This window comes from Rousettus aegyptiacus, unplaced genomic scaffold (assembly GCF_014176215.1).
Source record: "Rousettus aegyptiacus isolate mRouAeg1 unplaced genomic scaffold, mRouAeg1.p scaffold_m13_p_7, whole genome shotgun sequence".
NCBI classification, from domain to species: Eukaryota; Metazoa; Chordata; class Mammalia; order Chiroptera; family Pteropodidae; genus Rousettus; species Rousettus aegyptiacus.
The window spans coordinates 85,253,667-85,266,419 of NW_023416310.1; the positions used below are offsets into that span (position 1 = coordinate 85,253,667).

Here is a 12,753-nt window from a genome sequence, read left to right on the forward strand (position 1 = left end):
GACACTGCTGATGAAAATAACCTCCAAAAGGTAACTTTTATTTTTTTTTCTTCAATACGGTAGATTATCTCTGAATTCCTGAATGACAATAGAAATGAATGGATGGTGAAGAAATGGTAATTGAGAATATATTATTGATCCCCAATAATATTTACAGATTAATAAATATATATATAGTTTATAGAATCCAAACTCATTTTCTAAAATGTTTTTGACAGTGGGGTTAGTCGACATAATTTCAAAAATACCCGCTTATCTGTATTTTCTAACTTTTATGTGAGGTATACACGTCTTGTTTAATTTCAAGCATTAAAAAAAAAAAAAGGAACACCAGTGGTATTTTTACTGACAGAAAGTAGAGCGCTACCTCCACTTTTAACCCTGGCGGGTGCCGCGCCCCCAAAGTGCAGTGAGCGGGGCGGGGACGGGGCAGGCGCAGGCGCAGGAGCGCGCCGGCCGTCTGAGGCGGGGCTAGAGCTTCGGTTGATGGACAGCTCTTTCAGTCAATGAAGTGACGGCATCAGCGGCTTCTTCCTGGCGGAGGACACCGGAAGTCGGATTTGTGGTGAGGTGCGGAAGGCCACTACCAGAGTAAACTCTGGCGTCAGGTGAGTGCGCGGCGACGTTTTGGGGTTCCGTTCCTTGTATGTGTGTCTCTGCAGACCTCGCAGTTTCGTCAGGGCGGACTGGGAATGGGGGACACCTGGCGCGTAGCGCGCTCGCTCGCGGTTTTGTCCCACGTCCTTCTGGGCGTGCCGCTCCATTGCTCGTGGAGCCCGGTGTGGACGTGCCGGCGGGGCTCGGGGCTTCCTCGGTTTGAGAAGGCCGAGCCGGGCTGGAGGGTGGGAGCCCTAGATTCTTGTTCCGCGCCGCCGGTTTGCTAAGCTCTTTGGTCTCAGCGAGCTATTTGGCCTCTCCGGCCCTTGTAAATTGAGACTACCATCTGTGCCCGCCTTTTTCAGGGAGCGATCCTGAAATCGCTGAATTAATACGAACGGGGAAGGGAGGGAGATCTCTAGCCTGATCGTCCAAGATTCCTCTGAAGAGCTTTTAGAAACTACTTTGTAGCAGTCCCATTCACAGTAGACAAAGCGAATTAGATGTCGCGGGGCGGGGCCCTGGAATGCCTATCTTCTTTTTTGGTTTAGACCCCCTCCCAGGATAGAACACTAAATGGCCGATCTTGTGTCTACTAACCGGCCATGATACCTGAAAGTTTTACTAAAGATCTCCATCGCCTTTGAAAAGTTCAGTCTAGAGAAGTGATAGAAAATTAACTAATTTCAGTAATATGTCAAGTTCCTTTTGTACAGCCGGAGGCTACGCAGTTTACTGATTTGAGAGCTCGTGCTATACTGCTAAAAGACCAAGAATAATTCATGCTGCGTACTATTTACTAGTCTTTTGATCTGGTGCAAACACTTCCCGCTCATTAAAACTTGGGATCCTTACTTCTGAAGTGAAATTAATGGTAGTACTTAACTCGGAATTGTTTTAAAGATTAAGAGGATACAAAACAATGGTACTTGTCACGTAGTTATTAGCCTTGGGAAAATGGCAACTTAAATAGAATGCCATTGATGCTGGGAAGCACAAAAACAGTACCCGAGGCCTAAAAAGGCTTGAGTGGGCTGAAACCTGGGCTGTCTAAAATTTATTCTGAAGTTCCAGATCAAAGCTTATTCTGATCCTAGTAATTATGTCGTGAATAAGAGAACATTTTCGTTTTGGGGATTTGCAGTGCATTATTTTGGGGTAAAGAGTTCAATAGGGCAAGTGAGTGAAAATGTTAACATTTGGAGACTGGGTGAAGAATATGGAACATTCTTTATACTATTCATACAACGTTTCTGTAAGTCTAAATTTATGTTAAAGGTTTAAAAAGTTTATTGCAGCTGTTTGCAACTGTCATAAGTTAGTGAATAAATGAGACTACACCCACAGTGTGTGTAATCGTCCACCCATGGAGTTTTACCCCTTTTTCCTTAATGGCTGTATAGACATGTAGGCATATTTGTCCAGCCCTCATACTGATGAAATCATAGGTTGATTTCAGCTTTTTCTACTCTTCAAACAGTTTGCATTAAACATTATCACATTTTTTGTGTACTTGTACCAATATTTGTATAGGACAAATTTCTAGAAATAAAATTGTTGGTTCAAAGAATTTTTTGATACTGCCAAATTAAATTCCAAATATATTTGTTTCTTTTTCTATCAGTTGGTATGAGAATTTCTCATATTCTCTTGGGTGGTAGTGGCTTACCTGCTAAGAGTTGTTAATGGTGGTCGTGATGGTGGCCTCTATGAAAGCTGAGGAGAATGGATGATCTTTACTCCAGAAGGCTTCTGTGAGGGGCCAGGATAGCTAAAAGCCTGCTTCTAAAATTGGGATGACCATTTTGAAGAAACAGAGGAAGGAGAGTGTGACCTCAGCCGGAAATCAGGGCCTGCCACAAAGATATTCTTATATTTGTTTAGCGATGGAATATTTGAAATCTTGATAATCCGTTACATAGAAAGTATCCTTTTTTTATATTTGCTTTTAAAAATGTTTTAGCCTGAATGTTTTCCCACTTTTATTTAGCATTTGCATTTCCTTGTCATCTTTTGTCTATTTTCCTTTTCGATGCATGTTTTTTAAAAAAAGACATTTAATGGACCTTTATAGAGGATCTAGTGCCTTCCAGGCATTGTTCGAAGTGCTGGAGGTAGAGTTGTGAACGAGACAGGTGGCGACTCCTGAAGTTATAGTACTTTCCTTGTAGTGTGGATGGAGTCAAATATGTTCTTAAAAAAATCAAAATAAAATTTCAAATATTTGCCCTTTGTGAGTTTGCAAGAATTTTTCTCCAGAAAAATGGGATTGCCTTTTTATTTCGCTGCTATTACATATTTTTCTATATGGAATTTTTAGATTTAGTTATTCAGTTTTATTAAACTTACTGGGGTGACATTAGTTAATAAGTTTCAAGTGTACATCTTTATAGTACAACATGTCTATACTTTTTGTGTGCTCACCAACCAAAGTCTAGTCTCCTTACATCGCCATATATTTCACCCTTTAACCCTTTTGTTCTCCCACCACCCCCTTCCTCTCTGGTAACCACCATTCTATTTTCTGTTACATTTATTTTTGATAGTCAGGTCTGTTAGTCTTAAAATTTATTTCCTTGCTAAATTATTAGCAACACAGGGTAGAGGTAGTGTTTCTTGTTTATCCTCGAAAGATAGTATAATTTAGTGTTTGAGACCTTTAGGCTCTAGATCCTTCCTCTACTTACTCTGTGACTTTACACAAATGGCTCAACCTTTCTGAGCCACAGTTGTCTCGTCTCTAAACTGGAAAGAGCACCATTCTTTTCGCAGATTTCTTACAACCATGAGAAAAGTTTTAAAACAGTGTCTGGCACATCGTATGCACTCAGGTGTTACCATCATAATCATCATCCCTGGATACGCATTGTTATATTAACAAACAATAAATATATCAAAGTGTGAACACACTAAGGATGTTTGTACTTATTTCCAAATTCCCCTTGGTTTGGAGCCCTGCTGAAATGGATGGAGTTGATAAACAAATACTTATGAAGCTCCTATGTACGAGGTTGTGGACACAGTGGGAACTATGATAGTCAGAATTTTTCCCCTTATGGGGCTTATTGTCTTGTTGGGAGGACAAATCACATACTGGTACAGATACTAAATGAGGGAAGGCATTATCTGCTTTTGATGAACAATCAGAGTAGTTCATTCTTCAGAGATGACATTTTAAGCTAGTGCCTGAAGTAGAAAGAAAAGCATGAGTTTTTAGAGTTAAAGAGTTGTGTAAGAATACTAGGATTGAAGAAAGTGTTGCTAGGATATAATGAGGAAAAAAGAGTGTTGGTTTGAGAAGAATTATGCTGGCTATTATGTAGAAGAACAGTAGTGAAAGCAAAAAAGATCCAGGGGAAGCCATTGTATTCCAGATAAGAGGGAATGGTGGCTTGGTCAGACCTGATAAATTTGAGATAGTAGAGGTGTGGTGGGATCAACAGGATAAATTTGATAGTGATGGGGAGAAGAAGAGGTTGATAAAAGTGGAGGATTAAGATAACCTTTAGGTTTCTGGCTTGAAACACTAGGTGGATAATGGGGATATTTTTATTGAGATAGGGAAAATTAGAAACTGGGAGGAACAGGTTTAGGCCTTCTAGGTATATAGGGGATGGAATCAAATAATTTTTTATCTTTTAATTTCGACTGCCCTATGAGACGTCCAGAAGGAGTTCAGAGGCAATCTGGACTGGAGATATAAAGAATCAAACACAGACTTTGGCACAATGTATTGTAATTTGGGGATGGGCTATTCTTTATTGTAGGGGACTGTCCTGTGCATTGTGTCCGGCAGCATCCCCAGCCTCTGTCCATTAGATGCCACTACCACCCCTCCCCCAGATGTGACAACTAAAAATGTCTCCAGACCTTGCCATAAGTCTCTTTGGTGAGCATAATTGCCCCTGGTTGAGACTATTGATAGAAATGGCATTAAAAGTTATGGAATTTATTCTGATCATCTGAGGGAGAATATAAAGCAGAGGTCTAAAACTGGTGGCTAGAAGACCACCAAGATTGCTGTAGATAAGTTCTTTTTGACTCTACGGTAGTTGACAATTTCTGGAATTAATTTGTTTTTTTAAATAGAGAAGTTTCATAGAAAAATCTGGATTTTTGCCCTCTTGAGAAATCGAGAAATAGGAACAATGAGTCTTCATTCCCACTGGATGCTAAAGGCTGGAGGTTTTGAGATAGGGCATGTGCGTGCTTAGTTTACTCTAATCCCCGCCCCATAGTGCTTTACTTTTTATGTTGCCTGTCTTTTCCCTTTGGTATTTTAGTTGGTGAAGATCTACTTTAGAGAGAAAGAGGACCCAGGGCACACTGACATTAAAATTTGGTTAGAGAAGAAGAGGCTGCACAGGAGATTGAGAGGGAGTGGCCAGTGAGGTAGGAGAAAAACGTAAATTTAGCTGAGGGAGAAGGAGTGCTAAGAAGAAAGAAAATGCTGCCGATAGGTTAAGATCACCTTAGAAAATGTTAGTGGATTTAATGATGTGCTTATTTATGACCTTGATGAGCACTTTTTGTGGAGATAGGCGATTGAAGCCAGGTGGATAATGATGAAAAGGAATAGGCGGAAAGTTAGTAAATAGTGAATTGTGGGCTGGTATAGTTACAGTAACGCATGATGCCCATGGCCACTGCCTCAATGATTCTCAGTAGGGTTTTGCCACTGTGGCTTGGGAGAAACTCGGATGCTCCACAGCTGCCTCTAGAACTTCAGAAATTCCAAGTGTTAAAACTACCTCTAGTGCATTACTTGGCATTTCTGATGTTGGGTGATGGTGCTATATATCTTGAGAATCTGATAGAGTCAGTCTAAATGAGCACTTGGGATCTTCTCATTTTATGATATACCTAAGCTTAAAATGAAATAGATGTTATTGTGGCCATAGAAGATAACTTGGGTTTGACATCTCTGTAGTAGATGTTGAAAAGTTACTATTGTTTACAAAAAATTGTAGATAGAGTATATTGCAGAAAAAAGGGGATGGAATTGGATCATTTTATCAAGCTCAGATGCTATCAGCTGTCTGGAATATAGCAATGTTATATTCATAATTATAATGACATAATGCGAAAGTGTTTATTAGAGTTATAAGTAAGTATTCACTTTTGGAAATCTGTAATATAAAACAAAAGTGATCGTGAGATGAGATGGGGAGACAACATGGATAGTTTGGCCATGGGAGGATGTAGAGAAATGGGGCATAACTGGGGAAGTGTAGAATCTAGAAGATTTTCTTTATAGATGAAAATATACTACGGCATATTTTTTGTGCCTATGAAAGTATTAAGTAGAGAAGGGAAAATACTTGGATGTTTAAGGACATGATGCTAATTAGAAATGATGGCAGCCTTTCCCTGTTGTAAATGTTAGTTTTAGAAACTAAAATCATTTTGTCCTGGGTCCCACACTACCAGGGCCAAAAAAAAAAAAAAAAGGAAAATGTTGTGTCTCTAGTCACTCAATGTGACAGGATTATTTTGTAGAGGTACTCTAAATCTTTGGTCTATTTCTATAGGTTCTTGATCTTCCACTATGGGTGAACCACAGCAAGTGAGTGCCCTTCCACCACCTCCAATGCAATACATCAAAGAATATACAGATGAAAATATTCAGGAAGGCCTAGCTCCCAGGCCTCCACCTCCAATAAAAGACAGTTATATGATGTTTGGCAACCAGTTCCAGTGTGATGATCTTATCATCCGCCCTTTAGAGAGTCAGGGCATTGAACGGCTTCATCCTATGCAGTTTGATCACAAGAAAGAACTGAGAAAACTCAATATGTCTATCCTTATTAATTTCTTAGACCTCTTAGATATTTTGATAAGGAGCCCTGGGAGTATAAAACGAGAAGAAAAGCTAGAAGACCTTAAGCTGCTTTTTGTACATGTCCATCATCTCATAAATGAATACCGACCCCACCAAGCAAGAGAGACCTTGAGAGTCATGATGGAGGTGCAGAAACGTCAACGCCTTGAAACAGCTGAGAGGTTTCAAAAGCATCTGGAACGAGTCATTGAAATGATTCAAAATTGCTTGGCTTCTTTGCCTGATGATTTGCCTCATTCAGAAGCAGGGATGAGAGTAAAATCTGAACCGATGGATGCTGATGATAGCAACAATTGTATTGGACAGAATGAACAACAAAGAGAAAATTCAGGTCATCGAAGAGATCAGATTATAGAGAAAGATGCTGCCTTGTGTGTTCTAATTGATGAAATGAATGAAAGACCGTGAAGGATGTTTCTTTTTCTTTTTTTCCTTTCAGTAAACAGGATCATATAGTAATTTGCTCTTGGAGAGTCTTAAAAGAGATATAACTAGTAGTTATATAAATGGTGTCACTCTCCAACTTTTTCAGTTGTGAGATGTCCCAGGCAGTAATTTCACTTTATGCCAAGCATAGGCAAAGGAGTATGGCTACGTTAAGAGTAATCAACTTAAAAATTGAAGTGCTGCTGTTGTGTGGAACATTCCTGTTTTTGGAGTTGCCGTAAACATTGAAGATAAGCCTCAGTAATAGCAAGCTTTCATTCTTGAAAAGTAGATTTGTTAATTATTTTTAAGAATGATAGATAAATAAAGGATATCAAGCTGTATAAATGTGAAATTATGAAATTTAAATTTTGTTTAAAAATCTGCTTAATCTCTGAAGTATCATAACATATTAAAGAGAGGAACTCCATAGAGTTATAAAACAGCAATTTTATTCTTCCTCTTGATTGCCCCTGTAAACATGCAATATCTCAGCCTCTTGTCTTTATCTTGGATGGGTCCTGTGACTTTTTTCAGTCACTCCTTAAGTTTTTTGATCCCTTTTAGTTATATATGTATTCATTTTAGTAATTAAAATGTTTATATAATTAGCTATTCATTTCCTTTTAAAGTTAAATTCAGATTTTCTTAAGGCTAGAAGCCTGCAATGGGAAGGGGGTTTGGTGGCACAAACTATTAGATGTTCACTGGAGATTCCTGCTCCCCTCAGATGTTGCTGAAATAAGGCTTCCCTGCCATGGACTACACTTCTCCACTCCCCTTACATATATGGAAAGCCATGTGACTAAGTTCTTAGCAGTGGAATATAGGTGTAAAAATCCAGGCCCTCCCCCCTCCCCCCCCACTTGGATGATCCTCTATTCTCATCCTCTGGTTGGATGACCACACCCCGGACAACTTTGGAAGCCATCTTGAAGATGGTAAAGATTGTCAGTTTGGATCCTTGAATGAATGAGGATTAGGCCTCCTTTTCATTAACTCCAACCTTCTCCCTCCCAACCCCAGCTGATTTTTGACTTTATGTGAGCAAGAAATCGCCTTGTTTTAATCACTGAGATTTTATTCCTGTATTTTATGCCCTCCAACTACTCCTCCACCACAAGTCTTGGTAGAGAGTCTGCTTTGTATATGAGGCTCTCTGCTGGCCTTTTCTCAATGTAGGCTAATGGTTCTCAAAGTGTAGTCCCAGACCAGCAGCCTCAGAATCACTTGGGGATTTGTTAGAAATGCAGATTCTTAGGCTTTACCTTAGAATTACTAAAACTTTAGGGGTGGTGCTCAACAAGATGTTCAACAAGCCCTCATGTTTCTGATGCACACCCAAGATTTAAGAATCACTAATAAACGATTTTCCCAGATGTTCACTGTTGAGTCTTCCCTCAGTCCCTGGTTTCCAGTATATCATCCTTAAGAAATTTGCTCTGTTAGGGTCTCCAGCCCTAGAGTTAGCAAAGACCATTTTAAAGTGGGCACAGGTCAATTCTGTATGTGAAACACTCATCTTTTTTTTTTTTCAGAAATAGTGTAGGCTGTTCCCATGTAGATCCTATTAGATAGGCAGCTAGTTTGCAGGTCTGATTTTTTTCTGGTATGAGTTTGGTGTAGCTATTTGGGCTCCAGAGATTGCAGAGGACACAGTCCAGTCTCTCTTAAGCCTAAATTGAATGGGGAGGGAGCCCCTCCCTTTGAGGAAGCAAGTGGGACATTGTATAACACTCAAGCAACTCTCCAGACGTGTCTTTATTTCTTTGACCTCAACCCTTTTAGAACCTTGAGGATGTTGAGCTAAGAGGTACAAAACCAATTTTTGGCTGTTGTATAAATCCTTGCAGGGAAAAAAACTAATTGAAACACAATGTTGCTCAAGATTCACAACATTTGTATATGAATATGTGTGTGTGTGTTGGGAGAGGACTAAGCGATTAAAATTCTAAGAATCTTAAATTCTGACAAAGCATCGGATCTTGCTGGTCTTTTAAAAGTGTTGATGTGACAGTGGAATGATGGAGCACTAGTGGTCTGATAGTTACAAGCTTAGAAGTTTTATATAGTCTTCCAATCTTGCGAAGCTTAAAATAACCTCGCTGCACACCTGTTTATAATGAATATTCCTGATAGGTTGATTCCTCAAAGTGAAATGCGTGGGTACCCCTTAAAATAACCAATCCAGGCCCCAAACTACAGAGATTATTTCCTTGTTCTGAAGTGGGGCCTTGGCGTTGGTTTTAAGAATCTCTATAGATTACTGTGCAGTGAGTTAAAGGAATTGTCAGTCTGTACTCTCTTCTTGAACTAATTTAATCAAAAAGATGAATTTGTTGTTACATGTTTGAACAATAAGCTGAACATCTAAACTCTGAAGAGGACTGGGAGGGTCTGTCTCCAGGGACTCAAACTATCCAGACCCGGGGTCTCCGTCTTCACTGTCAGTTTAATTCTCTTTACAGCCCAACTTTTTTCATATAGATGGAGAACATGGTTGCCGGTAGATCCCAAGTGTTAAGTTTTTGTATACAAATACTTAGGAATTGTCTCTCAAAAAAACAAAAATACATATGGAAAGGTAATGAACCAACTTGGAGGGAGGAATGAGGGGCAGCATTCCTGATTCCAACTGAGCCAAACAGCTGGGCCCAGGATCCTGTAAGATTTGACATTCCCCAAAATGTCTGCATGGGGGAGTGTAGTCCAGCTCTCAGGGAAAAGGAGTTGCCTAGCTGACCATACTGTAGATATCTACCACATATTAAGCACATGTAAATTTTTGACATAAATAGCAAAAATAAACAGATTGTACTTATTTATATTTACCTGATCTGTGTGAGAGTAGTCACACATGACTCCCCGCCCCCCCCCCCATTCATTTATTTATTCATTGTATTCATTTAGTGAATGTTCTCTAAATGCCTGATACTTGGTTAGTTGCTTGGGGTTTGGAGAAAATGGAAGATGAACAAGAAAACAAAGTTTTGAAGGTGTTACTTTTGCGCTTTAACCATCCAACCATTAGAACAAAAAAATCTTGCTTCCAGTTATATTCCTATTGCCTGCTCAGAATGCCTTGTCTATTTAGTCTTTTCAGGTTATGTTTGCATGTTCACATTTGTTAAGGGCTGTATGGTATTTCAGAGAAAAGGCCTATGCTAGGTTCCTGCTGTCACTGGAAAGAGCAAGTATGAGTGTCTCATGAATTAAAAAGTTTGCATGATTTAAGTGAGGAAGGCTATTATGGCCACAACAGGGAAGAGGTTGGAGCTAGAGAAGCTGATAGAGTATAGATTACAAAATTTAAAAGGCTAAGAGAAGATTATTTTCTACTAAATTTGATGATGGAAATCAATAGAAATGAATATAAATTTCTATTTATAGGAAAAATAGCTTCGTTGACACTGCTGTAATCACTACATACAGCAGTTTATTTTCTCAGAACAGCCCAATGAAATGAGTATGATTTTTATACCCATGTCACAGGCAAGGAAGCAGAGGCTCAGAGAGGTTATGTAATTTACCCACAGACACCACGCTAGTGAGTGGTAGAGCCAGAATCGGAAAATTCTAGTTTCAAAGCTAAACCACTCAACCTCCATACTTTACCACATTTCTACTACATCATAGTAATAAGTTATAGGAAGTAGAGCCAAGAGTGAAATCTTATTTTGACCCTATAAAGTTTATACTTTTAGACATTACATGGTACTGGACTGAGGGAGGAACAGATTTGTAGGTGGAAATTATGAGCTCCGTTTGAATGTGTTAAAGGCATTTATGTCTCAGACTCCTGTGGATAGTTTAAGTAGATACTGTTCTTACAGCGCTAATCTTCCTGAAAACCTCTTGGGTAGGTCTTAGCCCCAATTTATGAAACAGCGTCAGTTTTGTGGTTTTATGGGTACAAAGCAGCACAATTTCTGGTACTTACTAAACTCTCAAAGGTCAATTACTAGTCTTCCTGTTGAGTTTTTTGCATTTGTGTCAGATTGAAGAACTGGTTTTAAATTGCAATGTAATGCATCTAACAGTAAGTGGCACTCTTACCTCAAGTTTAGTAGCTACAGCCAAGCGGAGGTGTAGGTAAATGAAATGGAGAAACAGGTTCTGTTTATGGTATTGAACTTTATTCAACAAGTGAGACTTGCTACTTGTGCCTGTCTGGACTACAGAATCTTTTCTCTAAAAAAGGGTGTAAATTTTTCAAAATAATCAGTATTATGTTGTGAATTAGAGTCTTTTGATGAGAGCCTTTCTCCCAGGACTGCATGGACAAGACCTGGGGAAGACCTCAAGTATTATTGTTTGGTACTGAGTAAGACATTAAGATGCTTCTCATATTTGCTTAACAAATGACCAAGATCTATGAAGCTCCTGGCTCCCTGCTCCCCACTCTAGGTTTAGAATAAGGGAAGACATTCAAAAGATGGGAATCCAGTGGAGAGATGTGGCTGGTCAGGAGTGCATTTTATCAGAATTGCTAGGAAAGATGCCTTTTGGGTCTTTACTGATTTTTACAATAATACATCCAGTAAACAAATAGGAGGCTCTACTGCGAATACCATACAGCCCGTTAAGAGCCATTAAGAATGAAAGATATTCCAGAAATGATAAAAGTTGTTGGATATAATCTGAGTCCATATTTGTATCTTATCTATATATAGTCAAATTGAAAAAATATATAAAAACTATTTTATGGATGAGGAAATTGAGACTCAAATGTAACTTGCCACACACCAAAGACACCAGCTAGTAAATGGCAAAATTAAAACAGGTTTAAAAGAAAAAAGGCATGGTAGAATTTGGGCTCCACTGTGTAGTCTTGATTGAATCTAAGTTTCTAGTAACAATCTTATAGGGTAGGTACCATCTAAAGTTGGGAATGAAAGAGAAGAGCCATTCTAATTCTGAAACTAGTTTGTCCCCAAGCAACATACTGAGGTCTCGGCCTTGCTAATTATGCAGAAGCATCTGATCTGAAAGGGCTGAGGTGGTGCCTAAGGGGCTTAGGTGGTGTATGCGCCTGGGGCTTTGAGTTGCTGCTCTCTGCAGGGAAGAGAGAAGAAAAGGAGGAAGGCACAAACAATAGAAATAAAAAGGGACATTACTATAGATTATGTTAATAGTAAGAAATACTAGGAAAATATTCTGGATAACTTTATACCAGTAAATTGAAAAATTTAGACAAAAAGGTCATGTTCTTATAAAATAACCCATATTGGTTTAAGAAGAGGGAAACTGAATAGCTTGCTTTCCCCCTCTCCCCTACCAATCTCGAGGTGGTCTCTTCTGTGTCCCGCTTGTAGGACTTCTGTTTAGCTAGACCTCAAGCTACTCCCAAAGATGACTGTTCTGTAGTTTGGTTATAATTTTGATGTGGTTGTGAGATGAGGCAAGCACAACGTTTACCCGACTGCCAACTTGACCGGACCCGAACAGCTTGCTAATGATTAAAAACAACAACAACAACAAAAAACTATTTAAAACCTCACAAAGAAACTTTCAAATAGTTTCTACCAAGGACTCCTGGGATGAGGGGGTAGGGTGGGGGGGACCTAAACTTAAACAGACTTTCAGAGACTAGAGAAAGAGGAAACATTCTCTAACTTTTTATGAGATTAGCATAAAAAATATTAGCACATTACAGCTAGTGAAATTTAAAAATGAAAGGTAATGTTTTATGGCCAATCCATGTTTATTTTAAGAGTATAAAATAAAAAAGATGTAGTCACAATAATAAAGGAGAAAAATCACTTTAACAAATTGCTTAACAGATGCACAAAAGCATTTTATAAAATTTAGCATCCATTCATGTAAAATAAAGAAAACCTCTTAGAATATTCAGGAACAAGAGAGAACGTCCTTAATCTAATACATGG

General features: G+C 38.9%; 1 protein-coding gene across 1 annotated transcript; it reads left to right on the forward strand.

Moving 5' to 3' along the window:
* The first annotated feature begins 483 nt into the window (after positions 1-483).
* Positions 484-7,311, forward strand: MED7 (mediator complex subunit 7). The gene is made up of 2 exons (XM_016167104.2): positions 484-608; positions 6,129-7,311. Exon 2 carries the CDS (start codon positions 6,146-6,148, stop codon positions 6,845-6,847), a length of 702 nt encoding a protein of 233 aa, XP_016022590.1. The 5' UTR covers positions 484-608; positions 6,129-6,145; the 3' UTR covers positions 6,848-7,311.
* Positions 7,312-12,753: the final 5,442 nt, after the last annotated feature.